The following is an 18,151-nucleotide window of genomic DNA, read 5'->3' on the forward strand; positions in this document are numbered from 1 at the left end:
CTAGTTACTGGCAATGCTCGGTCCCAACCTGCCCGAATCTGGGGAAAGCTGAGGCTCAGTTCAGGTGGCTGGGCGGTACAACTTTTTACGAGCAAATTTGACTGCATTTTTGAGTTTATCAGCAAGGTGGAGATGAAATTTGAAGACTGTTTTTCAGTTGATCTCTGGAAAAGAACCCTCTCTAAGGGGCCGTCCAAGGTTACCAATAATATTTTCGAAACGAAATGTTTTCGTTTGTGGGTGGGTGGGTTTGATGGAGTTTCGTTTTGAAAATAATTATTGAATGCTGATGGAGAATGCCCAGTTACTTCTGGGTGTCGAAAATTGACATCAATATTTTATTGGAATTCGTTTTACCTGCAGTAAAGGTGGGTGGGTGGGTGGGGGCTGAAAAATACTAAAACGTTTCGTTTTGTAAAAACAATTGGTAACCCCGGACGGCCCCTAACTTGCTGTAGTTTTATTTTTTACTTTTGGACAACATTCGTTTTATGAAAGGGACATGGAAAATAACACGGACCATTCATAAAACTTTTTTCAAATTTTGTCCAAAAATAGAAGTTCAACTTGGATGGTGAGCCAATTAAATTATGGTGAAAAAGGTCCTTTTCACCAAAAGTAGAAGTAAAACACGAAGAAGTAAGAGAGAGGTTTCCTCCGGAGATTCACCAAAAAACATGTTCACATCTCTACTCTTGCCGATAAGCTCAAAAATGCAGTCCAAATTTCCCCTGGAAAGTTGTACCGCTCCAGCCACTTTAAGCTGGCATAGGTCCTACTAGTGTGAATAGCATATGTTCTGTATGGAGGGAACTCACGGTCTTTGAGTAGCCGACGAGGGGTATCTGCCCTGCAAGCTGGCACTTGGTACTGTCGGAAACTCTGAGATATGCGAGGCAGGCATCATTTTTCCAACGACTTGCGAGTCATACGGTACTGTCCGGGACACCCAGTGGTTGCTGCAGTCATTGCTGCAGTCATTGCAGCTCCGTTCTGGAACGAGTGGGATGCATAGTCACTGACATCACTGTGTATCCAGCTGCTGAGAGAAGGCAGCGCACGGCACCTGTAACATTATCTCTCGTCAGCCGTTGACCCCCATTGGCGCAATCAAACAGCGGGGCTACTCCATTCTGCCAAACTACTTAGTAGGTTGGTATGGCTGCTGTCACAGGACACGTCAGCTTGTTGGTTGCACTCGTCACACCGTCGACACCTTGCCCGCGGAATGCGTGTGTCTTTGAGGCAATACGGTGGAACGTGTGTGTCTTTGAGGCAATACGGTGGAATTTGCAGACCGTGCAGGGGGGGGGGGGGGGGGGACTCACCATCACACGTTTGCGCAATGCTTGGTCGCCGGTGAATCCGCTGCAACGAAGAAATCCGAAGGCACAGGACAGTCGGGTAAAGCCATTGCTCGCGGAGCTTCCCGTCTGACTTTGCCGGTGGTCGCACACCTGTTTTTTTCAGACGAGGCAGCTGCTTTTGAACCGGACTTTGGTACATACTGTGTGCTCAGGTGACTGCCATTGATGTTGGGAAGGAAACGAGAAACTGTCCCCGCTTGTCTTCTAGCAGCGTGTTGTACCTCCGTAGCAGGTACGCGGATTACCCTCCCCTCCTCTTGGGTTTGCTCAACTAATTGTGTGACAGCTGCTGGCGGTGCCGTTTTCCGCCTTAGACGGCCGTCAACCAATCTCCTATGATGCTATTGGCACATGTTCTACTTTTGCAGGTGGTCCACTGCGCACTGAGTTCAAGTACATCAGGCAATCACACTCTGTGAGGACAACATTCAATCTGGACGGGTTAGAGAGTTAACAATTACATGATACACGCTTAGCAGCCAAGCTCTGTTCAGATACATTGTAGATTCTGTACTACTTCAGCAACTCCATGGCAACTTCAGTATTGTTGCCGAATTCCACCGGAGGCGGTCCATCAAGCGGGCAAAATACGCACTCAGGGGAACATTTTGACACAGAAGATGCTCGTGAGAGTGAGCATGCAAAGGCACGTCTGCTAGATATGTACACAATATCAGCAATGTGACGAGGCAGAGTGGGTTTGAAACTGTCAAAGCAGAGTCTCCGATGATGGCATGTCTCCTGTAAAAATCACCGGCTGAAGGGAGGTTGAAAATAAAAGACTCGTGCTTTTTTCTTTTTTTCAGAAAATATGACTTCTAGTTCCGGTGTGGACTGATGCGCTCCTGTCCTTTTCTCCACTGCAGATTCTGAACATTTCTAATGCCACACAAGCCGAGTTTGTTGAAATTGTCAGCACGACCAGCTATGGTCAACTGCAGCTCAACACGGGTGCAGTGTTCGTTGCTATGGTCACCGACAACGAGCTCAACACACGCGCTGCGTACGCGCCAGCGGTCTTCTACAGATGCGAAGCGTACGTCAACACTTCTATACTGACTGGTCCGCCATGTAAGTCACGTGACTGTTCAACTACTGTAGGGGCAGAACATTTCGTCGGTCAATAATTTCGTCCAACTCCAAAGAAAAGGAGTTCGTCCGGTTGAAAATTTCGTCCATGGATCATAAGAGTGTATAGAACAGCTGGACAAATTGATATTCGTCCTACATTTAATTTAGTCCAAAATCTCCTTGGACGAAAAAGACGAAATTAAATTCCAGACGAATATTTCTGCTTATACAGTACTTCTGATGATTCCCTCCTTCCAACTCGGCAAATATTTTGATTTCGATAAAAAACGATTAAAGGCCTCTAATTTTTCTAATTTACTTCTGATGATGCTGCTGCTGATGATGATGATGATGATGATGATGCCTCCTGATATACAATTATTTAGTACGAGTCATACAGCATCTTAAAGCGAAAGTATACCCTAAAATCAATTTTCACCAGTTGTAGTCTTCGGGATGCTGAGTCGAATGGTCTTGGTCCGAGGAAGCTGAGACACTCCCTTCCTCCTTTATTCCCAATCGAACTCGCCACTTCCACCGAAACTGGGTGACTACGCCCTACTAGATGGTGATTTGTATGCAAAATGTCACTAAAAGCGCCATCTCGTTCTTATAAAAGCACGGATGACCGCGATTGGCCCGTATGTTGTAGTCTTTTGGACGCTGAATCGACTGGCTTTGGTCCGAAAAAGCTGCAATGCAGCGTTCGGCTCTTATTCCCAATCGAACCGTGTTGAGCAAGCGGTCATGTGCTCGTGCGTACACCAGTCACCTTGTCACCGTGCCTGCAGGCTACAACTTTCACACCAAGGTTCAACTCAAAGGTTCAACTCGTGTGACAGGAACGTACCCAAACAGGCTGTAAGTTGTACCCTGCAGACACGGTGACCAGGTGGCTGGTGTACGCATGAGCACCTGACCGCTTATTCAGCCATGTTCGATTGGGGATAGGGGTCGAATGCTGCATCGCAGCCTTCTAGGACCAAAACCAGTCGACTCAGCTGTCCAAAAGACTACAACACATGGCCCAATCGCGGTCATCCGTGCTTTTAAAAGAACGAAATGGCGCTTTTAGTGACATTTTGCATACAAATCCCCATCTAGTACGGCACAGTCACCCAGTTTCGGTGGAAGTGGTGAGTTCGATTGGGAATAAAGGAGGAAGGGAGTGCCTCAGCTTCCTTGGACCAAGACCATTCGACTCAGCACCCCGAAGACTACGACTGGTGAAAATTGGATTTTTAGGGTATACTTCCGCTTTAATGTACTTCAGTAGCCTAATGATTGTATAGCATGGAACCGAGAGTCCATAAACAAGAGTGTGTAAATGTGACCTTCTTTTTATAGGCCAGATGCGCGGCGTGCTGCCTTCAGTACATCATTCAGCTGCAGTCGTCGCACTGCGGAAAATCAAACACCACACTTTCCCTCTGGTTTGAAATGAACTTTCGTACGGAACTAGAGTTCACGTACCAAAGTTTAGAGATCGCGTAGGTGCTCCAGCGAATCGAGCAAAAATGGATGTGCTTGTACAAGAAATTGTGGGTTTGAGTGCATGCTTTCAGAGCGTAACGGAGACAAGTACGTAATGAAGGCAGCGCACCGCGCACAGACCCATCACCACAGTTGCATACTCTTGTCTATGCACTCTTGATGAAACTCAGACTTGCAACCGACTTGGGCCCTGGGCCTGGCCGTGGCCTGGCACGTCCTATGCGTTGTTGTGCTCTTCAACACAATTGTAGCGTTATAACCGGTGGTAGTGCGGATGTTCGAACTTTACCTTTTACTTACTGATGCTGCTGCTGCTGCCATATCGTTACCCTCAGTCTAGGAGAAGTGGGCCATATCGTTACCCTCAGTCTAGGAGAAGTGGGCCATATCGTTACCCTCAGTCTAGGAGAAGTGGGCCATATCGTTACCCTCAGTCTAGGAGAAGTGGGCCATATCGTTACCCTCAGTCTAGGAGAAGTGGGCCATATCGTTACCCTCAGTCTAGGAGAAGTGGGCCATATCGTTACCCTCAGTCTAGGAGAAGTGGGCCATATCGTTACCCTCAGTCTAGGAGAAGTGGGCCATATCGTTACCCTCAGTCTAGGAGAAGTGGGCCATATCGTTACCCTCAGTCTAGGAGAAGTGGGCCATATCGTTACCCTCAGTCTAGGAGAAGTGGGCCATATCGTTACCCTCAGTCTAGGAGAAGTGGGCCATATCGTTACCCTCAGTCTAGGAGAAGTGGGCCATATCGTTACCCTCAGTCTAGGAGAAGTGGGCCATATCGTTACCCTCAGTCTAGGAGAAGTGGGCCATATCGTTACCCTCAGTCTAGGAGAAGTGGGCCATATCGTTACCCTCAGTCTAGGAGAAGTGGGCCATATCGTTACCCTCAGTCTAGGAGAAGTGGGCCATATCGTTACCCTCAGTCTAGGAGAAGTGGGCCATATCGTTACCCTCAGTCTAGGAGAAGTGGGCCATATCGTTACCCTCAGTCTAGGAGAAGTGGGCCATATCGTTACCCTCAGTCTAGGAGAAGTGGGCCATATCGTTACCCTCAGTCTAGGAGAAGTGGGCCATATCGTTACCCTCAGTCTAGGAGAAGTGGGCCATATCGTTACCCTCAGTCTAGGAGAAGTGGGCCATATCGTTACCCTCAGTCTAGGAGAAGTGGGCCATATCGTTACCCTCAGTCTAGGAGAAGTGGGCCATATCGTTACCCTCAGTCTAGGAGAAGTGGGCCATATCGTTACCCTCAGTCTAGGAGAAGTGGGCCATATCGTTACCCTCAGTCTAGGAGAAGTGGGCCATATCGTTACCCTCAGTCTAGGAGAAGTGGGCCATATCGTTACCCTCAGTCTAGGAGAAGTGGGCCATATCGTTACCCTCAGTCTAGGAGAAGTGGGCCATATCGTTACCCTCAGTCTAGGAGAAGTGGGCCATATCGTTACCCTCAGTCTAGGAGAAGTGGGCCATATCGTTACCCTCAGTCTAGGAGAAGTGGGCCATATCGTTACCCTCAGTCTAGGAGAAGTGGGCCATATCGTTACCCTCAGTCTAGGAGAAGTGGGCCATATCGTTACCCTCAGTCTAGGAGAAGTGGGCCATATCGTTACCCTCAGTCTAGGAGAAGTGGGCCATATCGTTACCCTCAGTCTAGGAGAAGTGGGCCATATCGTTACCCTCAGTCTAGGAGAAGTGGGCCATATCGTTACCCTCAGTCTAGGAGAAGTGGGCCATATCGTTACCCTCAGTCTAGGAGAAGTGGGCCATATCGTTACCCTCAGTCTAGGAGAAGTGGGCCATATCGTTACCCTCAGTCTAGGAGAAGTGGGCCATATCGTTACCCTCAGTCTAGGAGAAGTGGGCCATATCGTTACCCTCAGTCTAGGAGAAGTGGGCCATATCGTTACCCTCAGTCTAGGAGAAGTGGGCCATATCGTTACCCTCAGTCTAGGAGAAGTGGGCCATATCGTTACCCTCAGTCTAGGAGAAGTGGGCCATATCGTTACCCTCAGTCTAGGAGAAGTGGGCCATATCGTTACCCTCAGTCTAGGAGAAGTGGGCCATATCGTTACCCTCAGTCTAGGAGAAGTGGGCCATATCGTTACCCTCAGTCTAGGAGAAGTGGGCCATATCGTTACCCTCAGTCTAGGAGAAGTGGGCCATATCGTTACCCTCAGTCTAGGAGAAGTGGGCCATATCGTTACCCTCAGTCTAGGAGAAGTGGGCCATATCGTTACCCTCAGTCTAGGAGAAGTGGGCCATATCGTTACCCTCAGTCTAGGAGAAGTGGGCCATATCGTTACCCTCAGTCTAGGAGAAGTGGGCCATATCGTTACCCTCAGTCTAGGAGAAGTGGGCCATATCGTTACCCTCAGTCTAGGAGAAGTGGGCCATATCGTTACCCTCAGTCTAGGAGAAGTGGGCCATATCGTTACCCTCAGTCTAGGAGAAGTGGGCCATATCGTTACCCTCAGTCTAGGAGAAGTGGGCCATATCGTTACCCTCAGTCTAGGAGAAGTGGGCCATATCGTTACCCTCAGTCTAGGAGAAGTGGGCCATATCGTTACCCTCAGTCTAGGAGAAGTGGGCCATATCGTTACCCTCAGTCTAGGAGAAGTGGGCCATATCGTTACCCTCAGTCTAGGAGAAGTGGGCCATATCGTTACCCTCAGTCTAGGAGAAGTGGGCCATATCGTTACCCTCAGTCTAGGAGAAGTGGGCCATATCGTTACCCTCAGTCTAGGAGAAGTGGGCCATATCGTTACCCTCAGTCTAGGAGAAGTGGGCCATATCGTTACCCTCAGTCTAGGAGAAGTGGGCCATATCGTTACCCTCAGTCTAGGAGAAGTGGGCCATATCGTTACCCTCAGTCTAGGAGAAGTGGGCCATATCGTTACCCTCAGTCTAGGAGAAGTGGGCCATATCGTTACCCTCAGTCTAGGAGAAGTGGGCCATATCGTTACCCTCAGTCTAGGAGAAGTGGGCCATATCGTTACCCTCAGTCTAGGAGAAGTGGGCCATATCGTTACCCTCAGTCTAGGAGAAGTGGGCCATATCGTTACCCTCAGTCTAGGAGAAGTGGGCCATATCGTTACCCTCAGTCTAGGAGAAGTGGGCCATATCGTTACCCTCAGTCTAGGAGAAGTGGGCCATATCGTTACCCTCAGTCTAGGAGAAGTGGGCCATATCGTTACCCTCAGTCTAGGAGAAGTGGGCCATATCGTTACCCTCAGTCTAGGAGAAGTGGGCCATATCGTTACCCTCAGTCTAGGAGAAGTGGGCCATATCGTTACCCTCAGTCTAGGAGAAGTGGGCCATATCGTTACCCTCAGTCTAGGAGAAGTGGGCCATATCGTTACCCTCAGTCTAGGAGAAGTGGGCCATATCGTTACCCTCAGTCTAGGAGAAGTGGGCCATATCGTTACCCTCAGTCTAGGAGAAGTGGGCCATATCGTTACCCTCAGTCTAGGAGAAGTGGGCCATATCGTTACCCTCAGTCTAGGAGAAGTGGGCCATATCGTTACCCTCAGTCTAGGAGAAGTGGGCCATATCGTTACCCTCAGTCTAGGAGAAGTGGGCCATATCGTTACCCTCAGTCTAGGAGAAGTGGGCCATATCGTTACCCTCAGTCTAGGAGAAGTGGGCCATATCGTTACCCTCAGTCTAGGAGAAGTGGGCCATATCGTTACCCTCAGTCTAGGAGAAGTGGGCCATATCGTTACCCTCAGTCTAGGAGAAGTGGGCCATATCGTTACCCTCAGTCTAGGAGAAGTGGGCCATATCGTTACCCTCAGTCTAGGAGAAGTGGGCCATATCGTTACCCTCAGTCTAGGAGAAGTGGGCCATATCGTTACCCTCAGTCTAGGAGAAGTGGGCCATATCGTTACCCTCAGTCTAGGAGAAGTGGGCCATATCGTTACCCTCAGTCTAGGAGAAGTGGGCCATATCGTTACCCTCAGTCTAGGAGAAGTGGGCCATATCGTTACCCTCAGTCTAGGAGAAGTGGGCCATATCGTTACCCTCAGTCTAGGAGAAGTGGGCCATATCGTTACCCTCAGTCTAGGAGAAGTGGGCCATATCGTTACCCTCAGTCTAGGAGAAGTGGGCCATATCGTTACCCTCAGTCTAGGAGAAGTGGGCCATATCGTTACCCTCAGTCTAGGAGAAGTGGGCCATATCGTTACCCTCAGTCTAGGAGAAGTGGGCCATATCGTTACCCTCAGTCTAGGAGAAGTGGGCCATATCGTTACCCTCAGTCTAGGAGAAGTGGGCCATATCGTTACCCTCAGTCTAGGAGAAGTGGGCCATATCGTTACCCTCAGTCTAGGAGAAGTGGGCCATATCGTTACCCTCAGTCTAGGAGAAGTGGGCCATATCGTTACCCTCAGTCTAGGAGAAGTGGGCCATATCGTTACCCTCAGTCTAGGAGAAGTGGGCCATATCGTTACCCTCAGTCTAGGAGAAGTGGGCCATATCGTTACCCTCAGTCTAGGAGAAGTGGGCCATATCGTTACCCTCAGTCTAGGAGAAGTGGGCCATATCGTTACCCTCAGTCTAGGAGAAGTGGGCCATATCGTTACCCTCAGTCTAGGAGAAGTGGGCCATATCGTTACCCTCAGTCTAGGAGAAGTGGGCCATATCGTTACCCTCAGTCTAGGAGAAGTGGGCCATATCGTTACCCTCAGTCTAGGAGAAGTGGGCCATATCGTTACCCTCAGTCTAGGAGAAGTGGGCCATATCGTTACCCTCAGTCTAGGAGAAGTGGGCCATATCGTTACCCTCAGTCTAGGAGAAGTGGGCCATATCGTTACCCTCAGTCTAGGAGAAGTGGGCCATATCGTTACCCTCAGTCTAGGAGAAGTGGGCCATATCGTTACCCTCAGTCTAGGAGAAGTGGGCCATATCGTTACCCTCAGTCTAGGAGAAGTGGGCCATATCGTTACCCTCAGTCTAGGAGAAGTGGGCCATATCGTTACCCTCAGTCTAGGAGAAGTGGGCCATATCGTTACCCTCAGTCTAGGAGAAGTGGGCCATATCGTTACCCTCAGTCTAGGAGAAGTGGGCCATATCGTTACCCTCAGTCTAGGAGAAGTGGGCCATATCGTTACCCTCAGTCTAGGAGAAGTGGGCCATATCGTTACCCTCAGTCTAGGAGAAGTGGGCCATATCGTTACCCTCAGTCTAGGAGAAGTGGGCCATATCGTTACCCTCAGTCTAGGAGAAGTGGGCCATATCGTTACCCTCAGTCTAGGAGAAGTGGGCCATATCGTTACCCTCAGTCTAGGAGAAGTGGGCCATATCGTTACCCTCAGTCTAGGAGAAGTGGGCCATATCGTTACCCTCAGTCTAGGAGAAGTGGGCCATATCGTTACCCTCAGTCTAGGAGAAGTGGGCCATATCGTTACCCTCAGTCTAGGAGAAGTGGGCCATATCGTTACCCTCAGTCTAGGAGAAGTGGGCCATATCGTTACCCTCAGTCTAGGAGAAGTGGGCCATATCGTTACCCTCAGTCTAGGAGAAGTGGGCCATATCGTTACCCTCAGTCTAGGAGAAGTGGGCCATATCGTTACCCTCAGTCTAGGAGAAGTGGGCCATATCGTTACCCTCAGTCTAGGAGAAGTGGGCCATATCGTTACCCTCAGTCTAGGAGAAGTGGGCCATATCGTTACCCTCAGTCTAGGAGAAGTGGGCCATATCGTTACCCTCAGTCTAGGAGAAGTGGGCCATATCGTTACCCTCAGTCTAGGAGAAGTGGGCCATATCGTTACCCTCAGTCTAGGAGAAGTGGGCCATATCGTTACCCTCAGTCTAGGAGAAGTGGGCCATATCGTTACCCTCAGTCTAGGAGAAGTGGGCCATATCGTTACCCTCAGTCTAGGAGAAGTGGGCCATATCGTTACCCTCAGTCTAGGAGAAGTGGGCCATATCGTTACCCTCAGTCTAGGAGAAGTGGGCCATATCGTTACCCTCAGTCTAGGAGAAGTGGGCCATATCGTTACCCTCAGTCTAGGAGAAGTGGGCCATATCGTTACCCTCAGTCTAGGAGAAGTGGGCCATATCGTTACCCTCAGTCTAGGAGAAGTGGGCCATATCGTTACCCTCAGTCTAGGAGAAGTGGGCCATATCGTTACCCTCAGTCTAGGAGAAGTGGGCCATATCGTTACCCTCAGTCTAGGAGAAGTGGGCCATATCGTTACCCTCAGTCTAGGAGAAGTGGGCCATATCGTTACCCTCAGTCTAGGAGAAGTGGGCCATATCGTTACCCTCAGTCTAGGAGAAGTGGGCCATATCGTTACCCTCAGTCTAGGAGAAGTGGGCCATATCGTTACCCTCAGTCTAGGAGAAGTGGGCCATATCGTTACCCTCAGTCTAGGAGAAGTGGGCCATATCGTTACCCTCAGTCTAGGAGAAGTGGGCCATATCGTTACCCTCAGTCTAGGAGAAGTGGGCCATATCGTTACCCTCAGTCTAGGAGAAGTGGGCCATATCGTTACCCTCAGTCTAGGAGAAGTGGGCCATATCGTTACCCTCAGTCTAGGAGAAGTGGGCCATATCGTTACCCTCAGTCTAGGAGAAGTGGGCCATATCGTTACCCTCAGTCTAGGAGAAGTGGGCCATATCGTTACCCTCAGTCTAGGAGAAGTGGGCCATATCGTTACCCTCAGTCTAGGAGAAGTGGGCCATATCGTTACCCTCAGTCTAGGAGAAGTGGGCCATATCGTTACCCTCAGTCTAGGAGAAGTGGGCCATATCGTTACCCTCAGTCTAGGAGAAGTGGGCCATATCGTTACCCTCAGTCTAGGAGAAGTGGGCCATATCGTTACCCTCAGTCTAGGAGAAGTGGGCCATATCGTTACCCTCAGTCTAGGAGAAGTGGGCCATATCGTTACCCTCAGTCTAGGAGAAGTGGGCCATATCGTTACCCTCAGTCTAGGAGAAGTGGGCCATATCGTTACCCTCAGTCTAGGAGAAGTGGGCCATATCGTTACCCTCAGTCTAGGAGAAGTGGGCCATATCGTTACCCTCAGTCTAGGAGAAGTGGGCCATATCGTTACCCTCAGTCTAGGAGAAGTGGGCCATATCGTTACCCTCAGTCTAGGAGAAGTGGGCCATATCGTTACCCTCAGTCTAGGAGAAGTGGGCCATATCGTTACCCTCAGTCTAGGAGAAGTGGGCCATATCGTTACCCTCAGTCTAGGAGAAGTGGGCCATATCGTTACCCTCAGTCTAGGAGAAGTGGGCCATATCGTTACCCTCAGTCTAGGAGAAGTGGGCCATATCGTTACCCTCAGTCTAGGAGAAGTGGGCCATATCGTTACCCTCAGTCTAGGAGAAGTGGGCCATATCGTTACCCTCAGTCTAGGAGAAGTGGGCCATATCGTTACCCTCAGTCTAGGAGAAGTGGGCCATATCGTTACCCTCAGTCTAGGAGAAGTGGGCCATATCGTTACCCTCAGTCTAGGAGAAGTGGGCCATATCGTTACCCTCAGTCTAGGAGAAGTGGGCCATATCGTTACCCTCAGTCTAGGAGAAGTGGGCCATATCGTTACCCTCAGTCTAGGAGAAGTGGGCCATATCGTTACCCTCAGTCTAGGAGAAGTGGGCCATATCGTTACCCTCAGTCTAGGAGAAGTGGGCCATATCGTTACCCTCAGTCTAGGAGAAGTGGGCCATATCGTTACCCTCAGTCTAGGAGAAGTGGGCCATATCGTTACCCTCAGTCTAGGAGAAGTGGGCCATATCGTTACCCTCAGTCTAGGAGAAGTGGGCCATATCGTTACCCTCAGTCTAGGAGAAGTGGGCCATATCGTTACCCTCAGTCTAGGAGAAGTGGGCCATATCGTTACCCTCAGTCTAGGAGAAGTGGGCCATATCGTTACCCTCAGTCTAGGAGAAGTGGGCCATATCGTTACCCTCAGTCTAGGAGAAGTGGGCCATATCGTTACCCTCAGTCTAGGAGAAGTGGGCCATATCGTTACCCTCAGTCTAGGAGAAGTGGGCCATATCGTTACCCTCAGTCTAGGAGAAGTGGGCCATATCGTTACCCTCAGTCTAGGAGAAGTGGGCCATATCGTTACCCTCAGTCTAGGAGAAGTGGGCCATATCGTTACCCTCAGTCTAGGAGAAGTGGGCCATATCGTTACCCTCAGTCTAGGAGAAGTGGGCCATATCGTTACCCTCAGTCTAGGAGAAGTGGGCCATATCGTTACCCTCAGTCTAGGAGAAGTGGGCCATATCGTTACCCTCAGTCTAGGAGAAGTGGGCCATATCGTTACCCTCAGTCTAGGAGAAGTGGGCCATATCGTTACCCTCAGTCTAGGAGAAGTGGGCCATATCGTTACCCTCAGTCTAGGAGAAGTGGGCCATATCGTTACCCTCAGTCTAGGAGAAGTGGGCCATATCGTTACCCTCAGTCTAGGAGAAGTGGGCCATATCGTTACCCTCAGTCTAGGAGAAGTGGGCCATATCGTTACCCTCAGTCTAGGAGAAGTGGGCCATATCGTTACCCTCAGTCTAGGAGAAGTGGGCCATATCGTTACCCTCAGTCTAGGAGAAGTGGGCCATATCGTTACCCTCAGTCTAGGAGAAGTGGGCCATATCGTTACCCTCAGTCTAGGAGAAGTGGGCCATATCGTTACCCTCAGTCTAGGAGAAGTGGGCCATATCGTTACCCTCAGTCTAGGAGAAGTGGGCCATATCGTTACCCTCAGTCTAGGAGAAGTGGGCCATATCGTTACCCTCAGTCTAGGAGAAGTGGGCCATATCGTTACCCTCAGTCTAGGAGAAGTGGGCCATATCGTTACCCTCAGTCTAGGAGAAGTGGGCCATATCGTTACCCTCAGTCTAGGAGAAGTGGGCCATATCGTTACCCTCAGTCTAGGAGAAGTGGGCCATATCGTTACCCTCAGTCTAGGAGAAGTGGGCCATATCGTTACCCTCAGTCTAGGAGAAGTGGGCCATATCGTTACCCTCAGTCTAGGAGAAGTGGGCCATATCGTTACCCTCAGTCTAGGAGAAGTGGGCCATATCGTTACCCTCAGTCTAGGAGAAGTGGGCCATATCGTTACCCTCAGTCTAGGAGAAGTGGGCCATATCGTTACCCTCAGTCTAGGAGAAGTGGGCCATATCGTTACCCTCAGTCTAGGAGAAGTGGGCCATATCGTTACCCTCAGTCTAGGAGAAGTGGGCCATATCGTTACCCTCAGTCTAGGAGAAGTGGGCCATATCGTTACCCTCAGTCTAGGAGAAGTGGGCCATATCGTTACCCTCAGTCTAGGAGAAGTGGGCCATATCGTTACCCTCAGTCTAGGAGAAGTGGGCCATATCGTTACCCTCAGTCTAGGAGAAGTGGGCCATATCGTTACCCTCAGTCTAGGAGAAGTGGGCCATATCGTTACCCTCAGTCTAGGAGAAGTGGGCCATATCGTTACCCTCAGTCTAGGAGAAGTGGGCCATATCGTTACCCTCAGTCTAGGAGAAGTGGGCCATATCGTTACCCTCAGTCTAGGAGAAGTGGGCCATATCGTTACCCTCAGTCTAGGAGAAGTGGGCCATATCGTTACCCTCAGTCTAGGAGAAGTGGGCCATATCGTTACCCTCAGTCTAGGAGAAGTGGGCCATATCGTTACCCTCAGTCTAGGAGAAGTGGGCCATATCGTTACCCTCAGTCTAGGAGAAGTGGGCCATATCGTTACCCTCAGTCTAGGAGAAGTGGGCCATATCGTTACCCTCAGTCTAGGAGAAGTGGGCCATATCGTTACCCTCAGTCTAGGAGAAGTGGGCCATATCGTTACCCTCAGTCTAGGAGAAGTGGGCCATATCGTTACCCTCAGTCTAGGAGAAGTGGGCCATATCGTTACCCTCAGTCTAGGAGAAGTGGGCCATATCGTTACCCTCAGTCTAGGAGAAGTGGGCCATATCGTTACCCTCAGTCTAGGAGAAGTGGGCCATATCGTTACCCTCAGTCTAGGAGAAGTGGGCCATATCGTTACCCTCAGTCTAGGAGAAGTGGGCCATATCGTTACCCTCAGTCTAGGAGAAGTGGGCCATATCGTTACCCTCAGTCTAGGAGAAGTGGGCCATATCGTTACCCTCAGTCTAGGAGAAGTGGGCCATATCGTTACCCTCAGTCTAGGAGAAGTGGGCCATATCGTTACCCTCAGTCTAGGAGAAGTGGGCCATATCGTTACCCTCAGTCTAGGAGAAGTGGGCCATATCGTTACCCTCAGTCTAGGAGAAGTGGGCCATATCGTTACCCTCAGTCTAGGAGAAGTGGGCCATATCGTTACCCTCAGTCTAGGAGAAGTGGGCCATATCGTTACCCTCAGTCTAGGAGAAGTGGGCCATATCGTTACCCTCAGTCTAGGAGAAGTGGGCTGGAGGGGTTTGCTAGTACAGTATTGTGATAATATGAAACAAGAGAGCTTAGGACTCAGTGCTGTCGCTCTGCTTGCCTGCACGAGTTTTTTTGGAGCCGTTGCGAAGAAGACTTGTCAGTGAGGTGTGGTGATGCCTGTTACTGTCTACACGCCTTGTAGAGTGCTTTCAGACTCCTCCTTTTTCGTGTGTGCCTTACAGGTAAATACATCCTGAGCCGGGCCAGGTCTCAGGGCATCGTACGTCTTGTCGATAACAAGATCATGACATTCCAGGTTGACTGGTCGCCTGCAGCCAACCGCAGTTCCGGGCCCGATAGCGGCAATGGCTTCGCCGTGGTGCAAACTCACTGTCGCCTGCATCGCGTGCGCGCATCACCATACGTATATCCGTTGCTCGGTCCTCCACCAGACCCGCCTTCAACACTCAGTTACTCGAAAGCAGATGTTATGACGTCACGCAACACTGGTATCGTTGTTAACCTCAGCTCAAGCGGAAACATCAGCGTGCAGTTTGACTATTTCGCCGCTCTGTATTCCCTTGTGGAGGCCAATGCTCAAGTGAAGGCCATGGTCTACCCGCGTTCTGGTACGTGTAGCACCTCCATGCAGTGTTGTGTGTGTGTCCACATGTGTGTGTGTGTGTGTGTGTGTGTGTGTGTGTGTGTGTGTGTGTGTGTATGTGTGTGTGTGTGTATGTGTGTATGTGTGTGTGTCTGTGTGTCTGTCTGTTTCCACATGTGTGTGTGTGTGTGTGTGCGCATGTGTGTGTGTGTGTGTGTCCACGTGTGTGTGTGTGTCCACGTGTGTGTGTACATGTAAGTGTCTGTGTAAATTTCCGAACTGTTTCTTTATAGTTGATAAATATGGTGGTAAAGACACACCTGGCAATATGGCGGTAAACACACGCCTGCCCACACACGCTCTCTAGGCTGCAAAGTTCTGGCACAGAGCTCTCCTTCTCACCACCACCACCATCAGTTCGCGCCTGGCGCCTGGTCGATGCGTGGCTGGCGGTATCCGGCATAGCAGGCTGGTACATCAAGTAGCGCATGGCACATAGATGATGACACAGCAACGGCATAGCTCGATTGCGACGTACGTTTCGTCCCCGCTGGACTCATCAGGCAATAAGTACAGCTGCAGTGATGTCTTCAATTTCATTCTCTCGAGTCAAGCTCCGTATGAAGACATCCAAGAAGAAGATTGCCTGATGAGTCCAGCGGGGACGAAACGTACGTCGCAATCGAGCTATGCCGTTGCTGTGTCATCATCTATGTGCCATGCGCTACTTGATGTACCAGCCTGCTATGCCGGATACCGCCAGCCACGCATCGACCAGGCGCCAGGCGCGAACTGATGGTGGTGGTGGTGAGAAGGAGAGCTCTGTGCCAGAACTTTGCAGCCTAGAGAGCGTGTGTGGGTAGGCGTGTGTTTACCGCCATATTGCCAGGTGTGTCTTTAGACTCTTTACCACCATATTTATCAACCATAAGTACAGCTGCAGTGATGTCTTCAATTTCATTCTCCCGAGTCAAGCTCCGTATGAAGACATCCAAGAAGAAGATTGCCTGATGAGTCCAGCGGGGACGAAACGTACGTCGCAATCGAGCTATGCCGTTGCTGTGTCATCATCTATGTGCCATGCGCTACTTGATGTACCAGCCTGCTATGCCGGATACCGCCAGCCACGCATCGACCAGGCGCCAGGCGCGAACTGATGGTGGTGGTGGTGAGAAGGAGAGCTCTGTGCCAGAACTTTGCAGCCTAGAGAGCGTGTGTGGGCAGGCGTGTGTTTACCGCCATATTGCCAGGTGTGTCTTTACCACCATATTTATCAACCATAAGTACAGCTGCAGTGATGTCTTCAATTTCATTCTGTTTCTTTATAAGCACTTGAAATCAAAGAGAATTGTTTGCTGGATATGCCGACCAAGGTACCGCCAACGCATTCGGTACAGTGGCCGTAAGTGGTGACATGTGATGAAGTTTCAGTCGCTGATGCTGCCAGGCGGTTTAATCGCACACCTGTCTGGGCCCTATGAGGGCCGTTGCCAGGATGTCACCATGCTATATGCCTGTGAACTGTTGCATCATATCTGCACACACATTCCTCATCATGGAGTATGATTGTCGGCAAGAAGTGTTTGGTACGTTCATAGCACACACAGAGTGTGGTGTGTGTGCCCTGGCTGTCGCTATTGTGTGGTGTGTGTGTGCCCTGCCTGTCGCTATTGAGGACTTCGGCTACGTGTTCCTATCCTGAAGGGGAACAGCGGAGAGGAAACAGAGTCCTTTATCAATCAAAAATAGGAGATATCTTTTCCAGAAAGGCAAATCGTACCTTGACACATGCAAAGGAGATGATTCCAAGCAGAGGAAAGAACCTTGGTGAGAGTCAGCACAACTGAAAACGACTCAAAAGGAAGCGTGCACCACATGGGCATTTCATTTTTCCCCGCGAAAATGAGCAAGCATGCGCGCTGAAGGGACAGCATGTGAAAATATTGTGCGGAAAAAGTTGGAATCGTACCGTTTCATTCTGCCGGTGAACAGAGCCTTCTAGCGTCGAAAAGATACCAGACCGACAGTAGTTTGTGTGCTGGGTATGAGTACCGTTGGATTTAGCGTAAACGTCACGTACTCCTGATGGTAGGGTGACGACATAGGTAAACCGTTGTCTACAAAAGTCAATGGAGTGATTTGGTTTGGCAGAAAAATAAAAAAACAAGTGTCTTGTGCAGTGTGTTCTGCAGTGTGTGCTCTGTCGTGTGTGTTCTGAAGTGTGTGTTCTGCAGTGTGTGTTCTGCGGTGTGTGTTCTGAAGTGTGTGTTCTGCGGTGTGTGTTCTGCGGTGTGTGTTCTGCAATGTGTGTTCTGCAGTGTGTGTTCTGCAGTGTGTGTTCTGCAGTGTGCGTTCTGCGGTGTGCGTTCTGCTGTGTGCGTTCTGCGGTGTGTGTTCTGCGGCGTGTGTTCTGCGGCGTGTGTTCTGCGGCGTGTGTTCTGCGGTGTGTGTTCTGCAGTGTGTGTTCTGCAGGGTGTGTTCTGCAGGGTGTGTTGTGCAGAGTGTCCAGTCTATCGGTTCATAACATACTGCTTTTTGTGATCTGTTCTGCTGTTCCCTGTTGCATGCAGCCCCACTACCCGGTGGTTGTCGAGAAGACGGCGCCAGTGCTTTGCTCACGGTGGTGTTCAACGGTACAATGGTGACGGTGTCCTTCACTGGTGCTGCCGTCTTTCTTGAAGGTGAGCTGAAAGCTAAAAGGCGATCGAATGTGACAGCTCAAGCAGGCCATACAGGATTGTGTATACTCACTGTACTCACTGTACCCGTCCATTTACATTTTAAAACCTGTAACTAAAGACCACCGTGACTAAAGACCACCGTGACTAAAGACCACCGTGACTAAAGACCACCGTGACTAAAGACCACCGTGACTAAAGACCACCGTGACTAAAGACCACCGTGACTAAAGACCACCGTGACTAAAGACCACCGTGACTAAAGACCACCGTGACTAAAGACCACCGTGACTAAAGACCACCGTGACTAAAGACCACCGTGACTAAAGACCACCGTGACTAAAGACCACCGTGACTAAAGACCACCGTGACTAAAGACCACCGTGACTAAAGACCACCGTGACTAAAGACCACCGTGACTAAAGACCACCGTGACTAAAGACCACCGTGACTAAAGACCACCGTGACTAAAGACCACCGTGACTAAAGACCACCGTGACTAAAGACCACCGTGACTAAAGACCACCGTGACTAAAGACCACCGTGACTAAAGACCACCGTGACTAAAGACCACCGTGACTAAAGACCACCGTGA

At 50.3% G+C, this 18,151-nt stretch overlaps 1 protein-coding gene across 2 annotated transcripts in view; it reads left to right on the top strand.

Moving 5' to 3' along the window:
* The window catches only part of LOC135822387 (uncharacterized), a 51,984-nt gene that overhangs the window by 13,814 nt on the left and 20,019 nt on the right, over nt 1–18,151 (top strand). For both annotated transcript variants that reach the window (XM_065335139.1, XM_065335140.1), the window contains 3 exons: nt 2,234–2,438; nt 14,517–14,903; nt 17,449–17,559. In XM_065335139.1, the coding sequence (XP_065191211.1) occupies nt 2,234–2,438; nt 14,517–14,903; nt 17,449–17,559 (703 nt within the window). The remainder of the gene's footprint in view (nt 1–2,233; nt 2,439–14,516; nt 14,904–17,448; nt 17,560–18,151) is intronic.

This window comes from Sycon ciliatum, chromosome 8 (assembly GCF_964019385.1).
Source record: "Sycon ciliatum chromosome 8, ocSycCili1.1, whole genome shotgun sequence".
NCBI classification, from domain to species: Eukaryota; Metazoa; Porifera; class Calcarea; order Leucosolenida; family Sycettidae; genus Sycon; species Sycon ciliatum.